General features: G+C 47.6%; 1 protein-coding gene across 1 annotated transcript in view; it reads right to left on the bottom strand.

Moving 5' to 3' along the window:
- Nucleotides 1-17868, bottom strand: part of LOC115332173 (neprilysin-1-like) — a 114588-nt gene extending 96720 nt beyond the window's left edge. Inside the window, exons 1-3 of the mRNA XM_042289829.1 lie at nucleotides 17796-17868; nucleotides 5803-5844; nucleotides 4596-4757 (exon numbers count right to left, since the gene is read on the bottom strand). Coding sequence (XP_042145763.1) covers nucleotides 4596-4757; nucleotides 5803-5844; nucleotides 17796-17868 — 277 coding nt within the window. The remainder of the gene's footprint in view (nucleotides 1-4595; nucleotides 4758-5802; nucleotides 5845-17795) is intronic.
- Between the last annotated feature and the right edge of the window lie 1247 nt (nucleotides 17869-19115).

Below are 19115 nucleotides of genomic sequence, written 5' to 3' on the forward strand. Positions count from 1 at the left end.
GTGGAGGACGGCTGATCGACGCCCGTTGTGCTACCACTGCGGGGAAGCCGACCATATCTACCGACAATGCCCCTACCGCCAGCTCGGCCTACGAGGGTTCGCGCCCAACGACCCTCGACCACGTCTTGGAGAGCGACCTCGGGACATCGAGGACTACCTCCGCCGCTCTTCAACTCCTGAGTCGTCTCCCCGCCGAGTATTCCGTTCGCCATCTCCCCGACGCTCGCCATCGCCCTTCCGCCGGTCTCGCCGAGACAGCCTGTCACCCATTGCGTCCCGTCGGGAAAACTAGGCGCGGCAATGCCGGGAGGTGGTGTTGCCGAAGACGAACGATGCCAAGATCCTCCAAGATCGTCGGAGCTCTCCCACTCTAACGCCGCAACGCCCCGAAACGACGTTTCTGTAACAGTGTCGAACAACCTCAACGTTATCATCGACGGCCACGACGCGACAGCACTCGTCGACACCGGAGCGGATTACTCCGTTTTGAGTGGGAGACTCTCTCGTCGCCTTCGGAAAGTTACGACGTCGTGGGATGGACCACAGATACGAACCGCCGGCGGACACCTCATCACGCCTGTCGGCAGGTGCACTGCTCGCGTTGAGATCCATGGTGAAACCTGCCCTGTCAAGTTCGTCGTTCTGCAAGACTGTTCGAGAGACGTCATTCTCGGAATGGACTTTTTGTGTGAATACGGCGCCATCATCGACCTTGGGGAGAACAAGCTGACGCTTCGGAAACCTGTTCCCTCGGCGGAAGATCCCAAAGCGACGTTAGCTGCAGTGCGAGTCCTTACCAGCCATGTAAACCTGCCGCCGCTGTCCAGTGTCTTTGTCCCCGTCGGGACCGACGAAGCCACCTGCGGGATAGCACTGTTGGAAGGAAGCGTCCAACTTCTCCTTGGACGAGGGATTGGTATTGCAAGAGGCGTAACCGAGCTCCAGGACGGGCGTACCGTAGCCCTTGTCACCAACTTCCGGCAAGAGTCGCAGCACCTTACAAAGGGTACAGCTGTGGGCTACGTCGAGGAAATTCAGGACTCGGCCGCCATCGCCGTGATCTCAGAAGACGCCTCTCCGACGCACCACAAGGGAACCACGCCGTCAAAGCTCGACATCGACCCATCCCTCCCAGGCCCACAACGACGACAGCTGACTGACGTTCTCGCTGAGTTCAGTGAGTGCTTCGCCACATCGTCAAGGCTACGCCAAACAGCGGTTGCGAAGCATCGAATTGTTACTGACGATGACGTGTCCTATTCATCAGTCGCCGTACCGAGTTTCGGTGAAGGAGAGGGAAACCATCCAGAAACAAGTTCAAGAAATGCTCGACGACGATATTATTCAGCCTTCAAGCAGTCCGTGGGCCTCTCCAGTCGTGCTGGTGAAGAAGAAAGACGGAACCCTTAGGTTCTGCGTGGACTACAGGCGGCTGAACGCTGTTACAAAGAAAGATGTCTATCCGCTTCCCCGCATAGATGACACCCTCGACCGTTTACGCCACACCCGGTACTTTTCGTCGATGGACTTGAAGAGTGGCTACTGGCAGATTGAGGTCGATGAACGGGACCGCGAGAAGACTGCCTTTGTCACGCCCGATGGACTTTACGAGTTCAAGGTGATGCCCTTCGGACTCTGTACGGCGCCGGCGACTTTCCAGCGGGTCATGGATACTGTACAAACGGGACTGAAGTGGCAGAGCTGCCTCTTTTACCTGGATGACGTCGTCGTTTTTTCGCACGACTTCGACGAGCACTTGAAACGGCTTAGGGCCGTGCTCCAAGCCATCAAGACCGCAGGGCTCACACTCAAGCCAACGAAGTGCCGCTTCGCCTACGCCGAACTTAAGTTCCTTGGTCATGTCGTTAGTAGCGAAGGAGTACGCCCTGACCCCACGAAGACATCCGCCGTAGCCGAATTCCCTCGACCATCGGACAAGAAGGCCATCCGCAGATTCCTGGGACTGTGCGCGTACTACAGGCGCTTCGTTCAAGATTTCGCAAAAATTTCGGCGCCCCTCACACATCTTACGAAAGACGCCGTGAAGTTTCACTGGGCAGAAGAACAAGAACGGGCGTTCGACGAACTGAAACGAAGACTTCAGACACCTCCGATCCTCGGACATTTCGACCAGCACGCCGAAACCGAAATTCACACGGACGCAAGTAACTCCGGCCTTGGTGCGGTATTGGTACAGCTACAGGAAGGCACGGAGCGAGTTATTGCCTACGCAAGTCGGACACTGTCAAAAGCGGAGAAAAATTACTCCACGACGGAAAAAGAATGTCTCGCGGTTGTATGGGCGATCACAAAGTTTCGTCCGTATATATACGGGAACCCGTTCCGGGTGGTCACAGACCACCACTCGCTCTGTTGGCTTGCAAACCTCAAAGACCCTTCAGGACGCCTGGCTCGATGGAGTCTTCGACTGCAAGAATTTGACATGACCGTAGTCTACAAGTCAGGACGGAAACATAGCGACGCCGACTGCTTGTCCAGAGCCCCCGTCGAAACGCCAGACTGTACCGACGTGGATGATGACGAGTGTTTCCTAGGTGCCGTGGACACCAACGACATGGTAGGACTTCAACGAGACGATCCGGAGCTCCGCGCCCTGATTGAGCATCTAGAAGGACGAGGAAGTACCGTTTCTCGTGTCTTTTCACGAGTCCTGCCGACCTTCGCTATTCGAAGAGGTGTACTTTATAAGAAAAATTTTGGAACCAGTAATTCGTCGTGGCTTCTGGTAGTCCCCACCAGCCTTCGAGAAGAGATTCTTCAAGCCTGCCACGACGACCCAACTTCAGGACACCTCGGTTACAGCCGAACACTAGCCCGAATACGTGAAAAATACTACTGGCCCAAGCTGCCGAAAACCGTCCATCTCTACACGCGATCGTGCCATGAGTGCCAGCGACGCAAGAAACCGCCGTCAAAGCCAGCAGGTCGCCTTCAGCCGATTCCCCCTCCAACCAAACCGTTCCAGCAAATTGAAATGGATTTGCTGGGCCCTTTTCCACCGTCGACCCTGGGAAACCGCTGGATAATCGTCGCCACAGATTATCTTACGCGTTACGCCGAGGCGAAAGCACTTCCTTCGGGGACTGCTGTCGAAGTCGCGAAGTTCTTCATCGAGTCCATCGTCCTCCGGCATGGCGCCCCCGAAGTCCTGATCACAGACCGAGGGTCATCGTTCATGGCGCAGTTAACCCAGGAGATCCTTCGTCTAAGCCAGACGGACCACCGTCGGACAACTGCATACCATCCGCAGACAAACGGGTTGACGGAGCGGCTCAACAAGACCATCGCCGACATGATCTCCATGTACGTCGACGTGGAGCACAAGACATGGGACGAGGTATTGCCATACGTCACATTTGCCTACAATACGGCCGTACAAGAGACCACAAGAGTGACGCCCTTCCAGCTGGTGTATGGCCGGAAGGTGACGACTATGCTAGACTCTATGTTGCCGCACGATCCAGTCGACGACGGAAGCGATGACGCCCAGGTGGTTGCTCAACGGGCAGAAGAGGTCCGCCAACTGGCAAGACTACGAATTCAAGACCAGCAACATGTCGACGCCGGCCGATACAATCTTCGCCGGCGTGACGCCCACTATCAACCCGGAGACCGGGTATGGGTGTGGACACCAATACGGCGCCGCGGTCTCAGCGAGAAGCTTCTCAAGCGCTACTTTGGACCCTACAAGGTGCTTCGCCGTCTCGGGGACTTAAACTACGAAGTCCTTCCCGACGGAACCCGCCCATCTGCAAGACGTCAGCCGCGACCCGAGGTAGTGCACGTCGTCCGGCTGAAGCCGTATTACGAACGATAGGACTCTCCACTCTCGTCGACGAGTGAACTGTGAACTGTGAACTCCGGCTAGCAATTCCGCTGTCCTTTTGTTTTTTTGTTTTCCGTTTTTGTGCTGCATCGGGACGATGCACTTTTAAAGGGGGGGATAATGCCGCGCCCAGGGCTGAGAAAGCAACGCTCGGTCACGGACCTCCAGAAAGTTCTCGTTTATTCATGTACCGCACGTAACTTCTATCATTTATTCCTGCTTTTGTTTTCTAGAAAGTGCGTGTTCATTCTCGCCCGATCACGCAACGCTCGAGCTGCTTTCGCCGAATCTTCGAGATAGCGACGCACTCTAGATAAGAGGCCGCCCGCGACCTTGTCGAGTCAGTTTCGCCTCAGCGTTCGACCTTGCTGCTTCGCCGCCTTCGACGCCCGCGACGCTCTGTTGTTATTTTTCTATTTCCTTTTATTTTTGGCACAAGTTCGCCACATTAAACGTCTATTTCTTTCTGTGTATTTATTGTTTCTTTTGGTCACCACCCGTGACAATATATCGTAAAATAATTGCTATTTACCTCATGGTAGCCGCTCTATTATTTAGGCTGAGGATTTGGTTATCCACAGTATCATCACTTGTCTCAGAGGAACGTAAAGGCATAATATACAGAGATGTTACGACGTAAAGAAAGCAAACATAGGCATTGGAGCGAGCGTGAAAACATTATTTTTGAGAATGCCTGAAGTGGAAATACAATATGATAATAAATGAAATTATTCTTTGTTCTGCTTACGTTCCATTTCCCCTTCCAACTTCATCATGGTTTGAATAAATCTGTCGACTGCAGTCCTCTGTGGTGGAATCGCTGTTTTCGAGATGTAATTACCACAGGCGAATTCATAAAAGTCATCGCATGGGTCGATGTCAGAATTCATGCCATTTGAAATTCGTTTTGCTGAAAGACGTGAAATAGAGATATTCAAGCATCTGCTTTTTTTCTATTTCACAACTGCATCGACATATAATATTAAAAACTTATTTGAGGCGTCATACACAACATGTAAGCTCGAACACTCCTAGAAAGCATGTAGGTAATGCGTCTTCATCCTTTACCTTTCACTTTTCGAATCTTACATACACGATATTCTGCCCGTTAGGATATATGTTTTCAAAACTATCACATATATGCAAACTTCTTTATCGCATATACTATAAGCTGAAACATCCCTTGGTGGTTGCATTTATCTACACCAGAGATTTGAAGATAGCTCTGGTCTGAGCTAGGAGTAGAATGCGATGGTAAGATCGCATATTTTGAAAGATTTAAGACATTTAGAAATAATAAAACTTGTTGGAACCGAAGAGACAGCAAATGCCAAATCGGGTAATTCATGTCATATTGATCGTAATGGTACGTATTTTTGTTCTCCCGATAGCGATTTTCCCTGTCTTAAAGAAACGCAACTGATCCATTCCTATAAGAAGTCGAGACTCAATCTCTCGAACTTTCTCACTGTAATATGCGAAATATCTTGCCATTTTAATCAATCTTTAGAAGATAATGTTTGCGTTGCGCTACAATTAACACATGTTGATACTCCCCCTGTTGCAATGTTCAGCGTTATTGAGAGGGGCATGTAGACTATGAGAGATACCTACAAAATATGTCTTGTATAAAATAGGTTTTGTAAAAAAATACAAACACGGTGCGCTTTTTCGCTCCCAAAACGACTTTTCGATATTGCCTAATTAAATTTAAGTATTTTTTCCTTATGCATTTCATTCGTTATAAAATTTTGAAGATTAAAGTTTGAGCTAATTTTTATATATTTATTTGTAGACAATTAGGTCTGCACGAGCCCGATGGACGATTGGTGTGGTTACTCTTTTCAGAGGTGATACCTTTAAAGTCTTCAAATTATAACAAACGTGTCCTTCCTTTAACGCTGTGTAAATGAATTATTATATAAAAAATACTAGGATTTAGAAAAAGTCTTTACCAGTTTCTTTGCACTCTTCCGTAGTGCAAACATTGTTACGATCTGCGAGAGAAACAAAAAAGTGAAAGTCAAAATCATAACTGTTATTTTTTCGAACATGATGGGGGAAAACACAGGAGCCCAAACAGGATTTTTATATTTAATGAAATAGAAAAAATTCACGACACATCGTTGAAAAAATTAAAATGTGAAGCACAACGAATACAAGAGCGATCTTGCAACGAGGGACGTAAACTAGACTTCTCTATAACATTGACTGTTCATAGTGTAATCAAGGAAACCCTTAAACTTTCAGCTAGAGAGGAGCTGTAATGGTTTGTCTTCTTAACACCGCTCTATAGCTTTGTCGATATTAGTCAAGTTGTAGATGGAAATACGAACACCAAACACAAAATTATTTGGGAAAGTAGGCGTGCTCGTCAAGGCCGCATCAGTAGCAGACCATGTATGAAAAGGGCAAGTGGTCACAGAATAATTTGTTTCAGGGGTACTCGCCACAGAGCTGAAAGATACAAGGACGCACGGACAGGCTGCCCTCCTATTCATTTGACTCTACATGGGCAAGCAAGAGTGGGGCCATATCACAATTCGAAATATTAACTCCGGCTTCAGTGTGTTTGAGTTAAAGTGAATGCATCATCAATGTAGTGTGCTAAGAAATATGCAGGGTAGGGTGTTCCACGTAACTTTAGCCAAGGTTTAGAAATATGTTGTTGCATTTGAGAATGACGAAACCAAAAGAATAAGGTTTTTTTATCTTTGGCGCAAGTGAGCCTATTCTTTGTGTTTTATCCAATGAAATACTTAAATAAGATTAATTAATGACATTTTAAAATATTCAAATCGGAGCAAACGTTCCCATGACAAAGATGTGCAGCGTCTTCAGAAATATCCCATTCAGTGGTTTTTGTCAAGAAACCCCTAACGCGATTTGTTTTTCCAGACTTCGTGTACAGCCCGCAAATTACGGGAAAATACGCTACTCCGCTCTCGCGCGCTTTGTATTCGCAACTTTCACGACCAATAGGGGACGCACTGGTGCCTATCAAAATGTCTGTCATCTGGATGATCGTCGTAGAACAGCAGTACGAGGCTGGATCTGCAAGGCGTGAGTAATTCTAGTTTTGCTTCATACGAGCAATATTAGAGCCCCAGTTTATTTTTTCCTGTCAGGAAGGTGTTGGTAAGCATCGCTATCGTGAAGCCGACCATCCAGGAGCTAGGGAGCGCGATTCTCACACCGCGGTACCACCATCGCTGAAAGTTGCGAATTGTAGAGCTCCCAAACGTGGTTTGAATGAATAGACTTCTTCCAGAACCGACGCGCCCCATCGCGGCGAAATACCACGCAGTGCCCTCTGGGAACTAGTTGGCCACTCAGTTTCGGTTTTGACTGGGCAGCTTCATCTCATGCTATCACGCCGCGACCGAACGCGCTGCTTGCGTTTTGGATTATCTGACTTTTTAGGAATGCAAAAAGTCGCGCACTCATTCTCGAGCGATATAAAACGAAGACTGGCGCGCTTTCCTTGGTTCCCGAAACACCCGATATTGTGCGTGCGTATGCAGACGTAGTAAGACGTGACTTAGTCACTTCACCCCACGAGTGCATCTTTGAGCTCAATGTCAATAATCCCATCTAGTACCAGTAAGCTACAACTGAAATTTGGTCACCTTGAGCCTTACACGTATTTCGATTGCCGAACGTCCACTTCTTGTTACTTCATTGGGCGAAAGCAAGCCGCATCTTCACTGGAGTATCAAAGTTGAGCCCAGCTGGTGCATGAACTCTTAAGGAAACGTAATAAATTCGACCTCACTACTGCACAAAAGTTACTATGATGCCTTCCTCGTGTCATCATATATCTCCCACTCAAATTTTATGCTTATAGAAGATTAAGTTTTCGCAAACGCTGAGATCGGCTAGCTAGGACGGAGGCCCTAACAAGCGTCCCCTACTCCTCGCTAAGCCTTTTTGGGCGACCTTTTACTGACGCCCAAGATATGTACCTGAACGGTGTGTCTGAAATTATCTCGGCATACTCAGTCAGGGAGAAAGCAAACACATAACAAATATTATGGCCATTAGCAACCGTCAAATGCGCTTTGAATAATTTTGTTCATTTGGCGCACCGCATAGGGGTTCATGTCCGTCTGGACAACTTCCGGCGAACGGTGCGACATTCTTCGCACAAGTGCTCGACTTTTGCATTCTTAAAACGGTTTGTATGTGCGAATGTGCCTATATGATTGGCAGGATAACCTTATGCGCATACGCAATGTTGAATATTAGTGAAATGCAAGCGGGTGGGGACTTCACTTCATACAGTGCTGCGGGGCAGTACAGATAAGAGATGAGAAGTGTGTTCAAATGAAGCTTTTCAATTGTGCCTCCGAGTTTTACCTCGCGTACTCAGGCGTATTAAGAAAAAGAGTAATTGCAAAAATCTATATTTCGTCTATGGACGCACAAAACAGACAAACGTCTTTATCAACAACTCTAATGTAAAGGTGCAAGCTCGATGAATGCATACTTATTGGTTGCTACAGCTTGTTGATTCGTACACAAGAAAGCTCCCCGAGCTTCGCAGCGTCGAGATTCCCAGCACTGGCTGGTCCGCATACCTCGAAACGCTAACAGAAAGGCTCAATTACAAAAATTCAACAAGCATGTTTTAAGACAAGCTATACGTCTCAAGCTTGTAAAGCTTCGAGGTCTGGCCATTTAGGTTAGTTTAGAGGCCACAAATGACGCTCTCTGGACAAGAAACCATGAGGTAACGGCCGTTAATAGTCCACGCTCTGTGTGCAATCTCTTGTCGACGTGTCGTTCGAAACCGAAACCATGCCACGCTCCTCCCTGGCCAACTAGTTCCCAGGGTACAACGCGCGCCGTCTTGCGTGCAGGGATTTATGGAAGTAGTCTATTAAGCCTGCCTGCTGGCCGGGTGCGCTGCCGCTGCCGCTGCGAAAAAAATCCAAAAACAAGGCCATGATTGTGACGCTGGCCGCGAGATACGCGACACCGAGTTGTTTCAAAGTTTGCGTGTGTAAATAAAGTGTGCTGCCGCTTGTTATAGCAAAAATAACAGTGTTGAAGGTAGAAAAAAGATTGTTTAATCTTCTATGTTTATATGGCAGAGAGATGGGCGTCATAGCAGGCGGAATAGTAGTTAATTCATGGGTTTAACATTTCGCACAAAAATTCTTCCTTTTCAGAAGACGTGTTCAGGCGAGCCATCCTGTGAGGCAATGCAGTAGTTGCACCTTGTCAATACATTTGCTGTCACGCACTTCAGCGATATCTCCGAAACTTCACCACAGACTTTTATTACCTTGGTCTTCAAAGCCTCTGGCGTTCTGGTTTCTGCCGTGACCACACTAGCCTCGCAGAGGCTTGCCAACCGTCGCTTGCTGCCGGAGGCTGCCGGCGAAAACCAGTTTTCAACCTCAGCGGCTCGACGCTGGGTGCCACCCAAGCAACTGGCCCAAACGCGGCTGAGGGCTCGATTCTGTGCGAGGTGGAGTGGATAGTGACGTTGCGATGCCATGGCAATGCCAAAGCCTCCTCGCCGCGCGTCTTTAACGTTGTAAAGCAGCGTAGTATAATCTCGTTTCCTCTGCAATCCCTATTTTACCCCATGTTTTTCCCAACGAAGTGGTTCCTCGAAACTGTGCAACATTTTCCTTTTTGTATGACAAGACGTGCCCAAGCTACCTACATAGGGACGCTAAGGGCAACTGCTTGAAAATGATCGAAGACGAATTCGGAATAACAGATGAGTTTCTCCTTGGCACTTGTCGCATGTCGCTGTGTTGTGAGGGATGTCGTGTTGATTTGGTGACACTCTAGAAAGAAGACTTCATCTCCGGCGCGCAGCCGGGGCAGCAAAGCACGGACTTGTCATTCGCTGTTTCGGTAGCACCAACACGGCCGGTCTCAGAACCTGCGTCTCCTACCCCTGAGAGCGCGGCAATGTTTGTTTTAAGATTAACAAGAAGGCTAAGATGATCATATTTCGCGCTGGACAACACGTCATCATCGACACCTGCCATGTAGGCAGCGAGTGCGGTTTCGATGCTGATATATGCGAAAGATTTAAGCCGAAACGGAAGAAACTAAGAACAGACAACGAAAGCGCGGGAGATCCGGCGGATACGCACGCACGATCTCGAGAAAGCCAGGGCCAGTGCTGTCATGGGACGATAGCGCGAGGAAAACAGAGGCCAATGTGGCCACCGGTAACGCTGTTGCCGCTAGTGTGATCAGGCTTTAATGTAGCCCCACATTAAAAAAAAAACAATCGACGGGTAAAATCGGGTGATCCTGCTGGCCAGAATACGGCCCGTGGCGCCCGATTCATTGTCCTGGAAAGGCACAGTCCAGCCGTGGTTGTGCTTGACTGCAGCTGTTCGCGGGAACCCCTGCAACTGCGATGTCCCATTGGCAGGCTGATACGTGGTATCAGCATGCAAATGGGACATCACAGCAGAAGTCATCGACTGGTCCTTTCAGGATTTTACTCACACATCTCTGCCCAATCAAAGTCGTGTCAGAAAATACTGGGCACATGAGTGTGTTGTTGTCGTTGCCGCACCAAACATTGAACACCGGTACTGGAGGCGAACCTTCGCAAATCAATCGGGATTGATGTCACTCCAATAATGTCCGTTGCGGATGAGTGCGATTCGTCAGTCCACAGCATTTTGTTCAAAAGTAGGAATCCTCCGCTACTTCGATCAATATGCAGTTTCAACGGTCGAGTCTACACTTGAGATCCCCGGTCACAAAGTTCAGATGCAACTGGACCTCGGAGGGGGGAAGGTTACCACATTTCAGTATTCTCCACGTTAATGACGTAGGCACTTCGGTCTCTGCGCTCACGTCACGCATGCTAGCATGTGGGTTAGCCACCGTGAACTCCTAAACATTGCTTCACAGCCACTTCGTGAACGTACCGGTCTGCCCTCAATGCCCCATAATTATTCAATATCGCCATTGGCCTGTGTCGCGTTCTAGGGTGCCAGCTGTGAAAGATCTTTGCGGGTTGCCTTCTGCTTCTGTCCGCAGCCCCAAAGGCGTCGACCATGACTGATTTTTCTTCATTAAAAAACCCATAGCGTGTTTCCTAGTGCGAAAATAACCTATCTTCACGTGGGACGCACCAAAGAGGAAATGGCTCTGGCACTGGTGCCTATGTCTCACCTTTGCAAGCAAAGTATTTTTTTAATGCCGTTATCTCTGCTAGCCTTAACAGCGTAGCATGCGTCCGTCCCATATTTTTGTTTTTGTCTCATTGTTTAAAGACAATCCCGGCTTCTCTGTCTTCGGCGTGTGAACAGGCTGTCTCTGTCCCAAGCAACCGCGCAATTTCTCTTTTTTTTTTTTTTACGCAGTGGAGCTGCACTCACTTGCTATATTTCGCTTTACCTCAGGTCCGAGTGCGGTAATTGTTATGAGCCGAAGGGCGTATCAAACAGCACAAAAGGCACCATGTCATGGCGTGCTCTTTGCGCTCGAGAGGACAAGCCGGTGGAGGAGTACGCACAGAAAGACGGCGAACATCGGCTTGTCCTGTGAGTGTAGGGAGCACGCAGGGCAAAGCAGGAGCCCTACTTTGGACACTTGGCGAAAAAGTTGGCGAGAAATCCGGATCCTGATTGGCCAACGCCACACTTCGCCTTGGCGCCGGCCAATCATGGCCGCCAGAATTTTCGGCGACTTTACGCCAAATATCTACATTAGTGCCCCAAGATAACTCGCTGTCGCGTATCTCGCAGCCAGCTTACGGTAGGATTGACTGTGAATCGTTGCGGTGCTTTTTATGTTTTTAATGTGATGACGAAACTGACGACGGGACAACTGTTAATATATTAGGTCTCTTCGATTCGCCTCAACTGGCTGAAGATGTTCAGCAGTGCAGGAACTGGGGCACTCAATTCAACCGGAAGTGGCACGGCCGCTGTACTGGTGCATTCGATTCATCAGAGCTCTGAACAGGTTCAGACCCAGTTCCCCAAAACCTTGCACCAGCTCCGGGGTCAGTTTAGCGGCCATGCAGAAGCAGACGTCGAGAGCAGGCGACGAGAGCAGACGACACTCCTCGTCCATATCTGCTCGCGGTACTATTTCTCGGGGCTTTTGCTGTAATGTTGCCGCGCGCTGCCTACTTGACACCGACGAGAGAGGGCTGACGACCTGCTGCAATCAAGGACCCAGGGCCCCAATGAAAGTGTCACGAGCTTTGTGGAAGACGTCCTTCGTCTGAGCTCCCGCGCCGACCCTCAGGCCACCGAGGAAAAGAAGCTGCGTATTTTTATGCGTGGCGTGAAGGATGACATTTTTGAAGGCCTCGTTCGCAACCCGCCGACCACCGTCGAAGCCTTTGTCATGGAGGGAACCAACATCGAGCGTGCAGTCCAAGCGCGCGCTTCCCACTACCAGCGACATCCAGGTGTCGCTGCACCCACGCTTAACGGCGAAAACACTCCGGGTACGCCGGACATCCGAGAAATTATTCGGGAGGTCGTCTGGGAGGAACTGCGAAGGTTGCTGCCAACCGCCAGTCGTCCGCCAACCCTTTCCATCGCCGAGGCTGTCCGAGAAGAAGTGCATCGGGTGCTCGGACCAGGGGTTCTGGTCATCACGATGGCACCGGACGAACCGACGTTGAGCCACGCCGCCATAGCCCGACGCCCGCCGCAAGCTCCCCGCCAACCACGGCGCCACCCCGATGTGACGCCCCAGCGCCGCAGTACCACCGACGACAGGAAGAGCAGGCACACGTTCGCCCAGAGCAACCGGCGCCGAGGAAAACAGATGTCTGGAGGACGGCTGACCGACGACCGCTGTGTTGCCACTGTGGGGAAGCTGACCATGTGTACCGCCGATGCCCATACCGACGACTCGGGCTGCGTGGGTTCCACCCGAACGACCCGCGCCCCAATTATGGTAAACGCCCTCGGGAGATCGAGAGTACCTGCGACGACCTCAGTCCCCCGAGCCTGCGTCCCGCCGAGAGTTCCAATCGCCGTCGCCACGACGTCCAGCTTCGCTGATGCACCGACCCTGACGTGAACGCCTGTCACCCCTCGCTCCTCGCCGGGGAAACTAGGCGCGGCAACCCCTGAAGATGGAGTTGCCGAAGACGACCGACGCCATGATCCTCTACGAACGTCGGAGGGCCCCCACTCGAACGCTACCAGAGATCGAAACGACGCCCCTGCAACGGCGTCCAATAACCTAAACATCGTCATCGACGGCCACGACGCATCAGCACTTGTGGACACCGGAGCAGACTACTCACTCTTGGGTGGGAGGCTCTCCTGCCGCCTTCGAAAAGTCACGATGCCGTGGGATGGACCTCAAATACAAACCGCTGGAGGGCACCTCATCAAACCGGTCGGGAGATGCACTGCTCGCGTCGAGATCCACGGTGAGACGTGCCTTGTCAAGTTCGTCGTTCTGCAAGACTGTTCGAGGGACGTTATCCTCGGAATGGAGTTTCTCTGCAAGTATGGCGCCGTCATCGACCTCGGAGCAAACCGGCTGAAGCAACGAAAACCTGCTCCACCACCGGAGGAACCCAAAGCGACGTTATCAGCGGTACGAGTCCTCGCAAACCACGTGAACCTACTGCCGCGGTCAAGTGTTTTCGTACCCGTCGGGGTCGATGAGACTTTCTGCGGCGACGTTTTGCTCGAAGGAAGCCTCCGGTTGCTTCTAGGAAGAGGTATCGCACCGTGAAGAAGCGAAAGTGCGAGAACTGCAAAAATGCCTTGACAACAGACTGCATGATTTCAGCTTCCCCCGGCCATTAGTACTACCATCTCATCAAAGACATTGACAGAGGAAGCCTCCTGTACTCTGCAATGACCACAGTTAATGCTGTCGTACACAACTGCGTTGTTGTTGAGAAAATTTCGAAGCGGGTGGACTTCTTAACGATAAGTAACCAAGGCCAGCTGGTCACGGACCTCACACTGCACTTGCTGGTCGACAATGATTGCTCCTACTTCAATGTGTGAACAAGGACACAAGAGTGAGGTCGTGCTGAGGCAAGTGATGTAGTTCTCTGCAATCATTCTACTGAAAAGCTTTTGCCACAAGCTCAACGACAAAGTTGTAGAAACAAACAAATCTAAGAAAAAAAAAAGTGGCCACGTGAACAAAAAGTGACGTGAATATCTTAGCATGCACAGTGATTACCGTTTGGTTCGAGAGATTTAACGAACGAGTCAATAAACACGCGTTTGCGCCGAAAAACTGGAGTAATTGCTACCCTTCAGCGCTGCTCCGCGGCGCGCGTTTGGCTTTGCCAAAGCAGACTACCGTAACGTCACGCGCGGAGCCCCCCGGCCTTCCACCCTAGGCAGCTTTTGCCGGAGGGGGCGAGGGGGGGAAGGGAAGGGGGGGGGGGATAATTCGTGTTCCTCACATGTTTTAAGCGTGAGGCACTTGCGTGCCCAAACTGTCCGATCCGACATACGAACTCCCGGAACGACGTTCGGGGGCTGGGGTTTTCATAGCACCGGAGAGCGTCGAAAACCCTCGCCTCCAAACGTCTTTCCGGCAGTTCGCACGTCGGATCGAACAATTGGGACGCCCATGTTACGCTCTGCTTTCAGCCATGCCCGCTGCCCTCACCCGCGGAAGAGCGGGCGCGCTGTTCGCGGAAGAGCGAGCGCGCTGCTTGTAGGAATGCCCTGCGTGTAAGAATGTTTTTTTATTCCTACACGTGAGGAGACTTAAGTGTAATGTAATAATTATTTGCTTCGTCTTACCTTACGATGAACCGCGGAGGAGGCTACAACCAATAAAAGCAACACAATGCCGTCTGAGTGTCACATGACTTTCGAGAGGCCGCAGTGACGTCACTCGATACGCTTTATTGGCTGAGGCGGCTCGTGACATCCGCTACAGTCCATCATAAGAGGAAACAGAGTATAGTGATGTCTAGAGTAGAGCACTGCACGGGCCCAGGCCAGCCCGAAGGCCCAAGCCTGGCCCGGCCTGCGGGCCGGGTTCGGGCCGGGTAGCACACATTTTCTCGAGCCCGGGCCGGCCTGGGCCGTGGCTGGGCAGTCGTGTGCTGCAAATTCTAAATTGTTGATATGACAAATAGTGCTTATGGATCTTTTAGGTTCAATAAAAACAAACATGCGAACTGCAAAATCACTATGGCGCCACTAAAAAAAAGTATGGCATCTTGCATTTGGAAAGCCTTTACGTGAATAAAAGGAATCAGATGGATTCCTCCAGCATACAGTGAAAGTGCGGTCGAGAAAACGAGTTCACTCCAGTCGCAGGGTACAACATAAATATCTTTTTCCTGCTTTAAAAAAAAAGAAAAAAAAAACGCAGAAGAAAAAAACGCGAGCTTGACTTTGCACTTTGTGCAGGAACCTTACTATGCCGCCAAAGCTAAGCTGACTACCATATACAACTTTATGCTCCTACAGCCTCTTGAAGATGCACTAACGTGATTGCGATAATTTCAATAAAAGCATTTAGAGAGAAATGTTATCTGTGAATCAAATTGAAAAACAAAAGTCCAAATAATTTTTTAAGAAGTGCATAAATAAAATATTGCCGACTTTTTTTTTCTAACAATCACTTATGAAGTGCATATTTAGACCATATTCTTGAAAATACATCGTCTAAATCAAAATATTTATCGCGTCAAAAAAAAAAAAAAACTCCAACGTTTTAAAGAATTTCAAATAAATATGCTCGCTTTATGCTTAGACAGTTTTTAGATTGAAGCCTGCAAACCTTTTCGGGCTCATGTATATAATCTGTAGGGCTCGGGCCGACTCAGGATTATATTTCAAAAAGTTTTTCATGCTCGGGCCGGGCTCAAGCTTCTGTCTAAAAATTCTGCCGGGCCCGGGCCGGGTCCGGGCAGTGTCTCTTCCGGGCCGGGCCTAAAAATTAAATATTCTATCGGGCTCGGGCCGGGCCCGGGCCCTGCCTCTACCAAGCCGGGTCGGGCCGGGAAATTCCGGTCCGAGCAGTGCTCTAGTCTAGAGAACGGAATCAAACGATTTTGTCAACAGACTGCACATGTTAAGGTACTACCCTGGAAAGAGCACAGTGCAGCGCAACCAGCCATGTACAACACTCTAAAGACTGAACGCGACGCAAATTTCAGATTTCCTAGGCAAAATAAGCCACGTCACTAATAAAACAAAAAAAGCTCACACGCTTTTGTACCACGCTACATTCTTTCTGGGTGATAATGCGATCAAGTATGGCTACTTTGGGTGCGGTGCTGGAGTACCGCTAGCCGTTCTGACAGGAACCCTCCAACGGTAATGAACAGCAACATAGAACTGACTAAAGGTTTATTTTTTCCTATGTAAAAGCAGGGTGCCAAAAATTTTAATAAAAAACTCAATGAATCAATTTTTTCTCTAATTTTATTCAGATGCATTTGATTTAGACCAAGTATACGGATTCGAATCCCTCTAGGAAGACATTAGTGATCCTTTATCACAAGATGTATTTTGAATATTTTGTATTTACTGATCCATCCGTCTGTGACCAGTAAAAATGCCGAAGAAAAAAATAGCTGTAAATAAATTGTTTGTGTGATCCACGTCATATTAGAAGCAAAACTTGATTTCTATTTTGATAAAAAAAATGAAATCTTACTCTTTTTGTGTGCTGATTTCATTGCAATAAGATGTTGCGGGACTGACAAATAAAATGGAAGGTAGAAACCAAGCCGAACGCTCCTATTTACTAGGTAGAGCATTGGTTTTTGCTCATGTTTAGCCGTTGATGAAGGTTTTTTTAAATTTAGATAGACAGCAAATGTACAGAGCAAGCCTCAAATGACAGACAAACTGTAAATAAACAACAATCCGGGATTGTTTTCTGAGAATGTTTTGATTAAAATCAACACAGTAAAACTTATCTGACTTAAATCACGCAAAAGTCGTGATTGAAATCACAGTTTAAATAATCCTTACTTTTATTCTCTACTCTCAATAAAACAATTCAATTTAACATTTTCCTTTGGATTATGAATTACCGGTTTTAAAGGGTTCATCGAGGGAAGTTTAAAAAAATTAAACGTTTTTTTTTATTTCTAAACAAAATTTTTACATTTTCAATAAAAAAACATAACACGTTATATGTTATAAACATAACAAATATGCCAGTTGGCGTGCTTTATATATGAAAATGTTTACGTCACTGAAAGTTTTATTTTTTATTCCTGTGGAAACATTGAAGGTTTGTCTACCCGGAATTGAAAAAAATCAGTGTTCCGCCCAGTTTAAGACGCGTTTTTTTTTCAAAAACAAAGCAGTATTTTTTAACGGTAAGGTTTGTTTTGTTTGTGCACATGTCTTGCGACCTCATACAAAACTTTAATTGAAAAATAGATGTGACACCCCTAAGATTTTCCTTGTCTGAACATACCCTGCAGTGGTTAAAATAAATTGATCTCACCTGAAACAGATAATGCTGACGTAAATGAAATAAATCTAATTTAAATCAAATAGATCCGAATAAACCAACTTCATCTGATTTATATTATGTCTTCCTCTAAATTTATAACAATATCGGTATATTAAACAAACTTGAGTGCAGGAGGTCATAAAGTGACCTGTTTCTTAGACCTGAGCGAGTACATTGCATAAATATTTGAGTATAAGAGCATGTTCATATAAAATTATAGCATTTAAAAAGTTTCCACAAACAAAAAGCCTACGATTCGAACTTTATTGCCAACAGGGATGTCTCCAAATTTCTACGAGTTTGATTGTTTGTTCCAGGGTTCATTACCATAGCTTCCCGAGGTTAACATGGTTTCTTTTTGTATTAAGTACATGTTGAAGAGATTCTTTTTTTAGATATAATCATTTGCATCATAACTGCATCAAGTACTTTACATGCTCACAAGTAAAATATTTTATAATATGTTTTCTCTAGTTTACCGGCGATCAAAAGCCACAGCCACGTAAACCCTTTGTTTTCTTACCCTTCGGAGGTACGACAACGCTCCACCCGACTTGCAGCGCCGCAAACAGCCACCATAGTTGATTCGCTTGCATCGTGGCTTCCACAACTACATGTATGTCCGCAGTAGCAAAGAGGACTGAAAATACAAAGAAGATATTTAGAACAATTCAAGAAATATTAAAAAAAATTGCATCGATGACCTATAAGCAGTAAAAACATTTCGCCAGGAAAATTAAATAATATTTTGACTAACTTAAGTTCATGCATTTATCAAAGGTAACGTGCTTCATTTAAATAAATGCATCCCAATAAGAAATCGGCAATATTCCTATAAGTTATTAAGTTATTAAGAGTTAGCAGAAATTCTACAGTATTGATACCAACAAAAGAGCAAGGAAATGTGTTCTGTCTATCTTACATCCGTACATTTATAGCGAAGTGCGCCTCAGTGTTCACACGTGTAGAAAGATGTGACATTTAACAAATGTTGCATGACATTGCAACTTGTTACCTGATGAAAAATATTATTATAATAAAATGAAGATGATTTCTTAATGCATTGTTCTGACGGAAGCTTGATCGAGTCGGTGAGAGTTTATTTATTTATTTATTTGTTTATTTACAATACCCTCAGGGCCATAAGACGTTAGAGAGGGGAGTGGGTGTTTAGTACAATGGTTGATAGTGGTTCTCGGAATCTGATGGGATCCTGAATGGTGACGATGTCTTTAGGAAGGTCATTCCAGTCCACAATTGCATCAGGAAGAGGGGCGTGCCGATGTGCTGTGGAAAAACACTTTGGCCGGGCTATTTTATTGCAATGATTGAGACTGGAGGAAAGATAAGCTGGTGGGGAAAGAAGAGACTGATTTAAAAGTGGTGAATAAAAAACTTTATGCAGAAGGCAGAGACGGGATATTTTTTGACGGGTGAAAAGCAATGGGAGAGAGAGATTTGATTTAATGAGGGAAACACTAGAAAAACTGGAGTAATCAGACTGAAGAAAACGCGCAGCGCGGCTTTGAACAGATTCAATGTAGTCTGTTAATGTAGTTTGATGAGGGTGCCAGATTGAAGATGCATATTCTAATTTAGACCGGACTAGTGCAAGATAGAGGAGCCGTTTTAGTTGAGAAGGGGCGGATCTGAAATTGCGAAGAAGGAAACCCGAACTTTTGCTAGCGGAACTCACAACTGAATTAATATGGTTTCCCATGAGAGGTTTGAAGTTAGAAGAACGCCGAGGTATTTATACATATCCGTGGGTTGAAGAGGGATGCCATTGAGAAAATGAACAGGAGAGGTTTGAGAAGAGGAACGAGAGAAGCGCATGCATTTC

The sequence above is a fragment of the Ixodes scapularis genome, unplaced genomic scaffold (assembly GCF_016920785.2).
Source record: "Ixodes scapularis isolate PalLabHiFi unplaced genomic scaffold, ASM1692078v2 PGA_scaffold13__105_contigs__length_92229423, whole genome shotgun sequence".
Taxonomy (NCBI): domain Eukaryota; kingdom Metazoa; phylum Arthropoda; class Arachnida; order Ixodida; family Ixodidae; genus Ixodes; species Ixodes scapularis.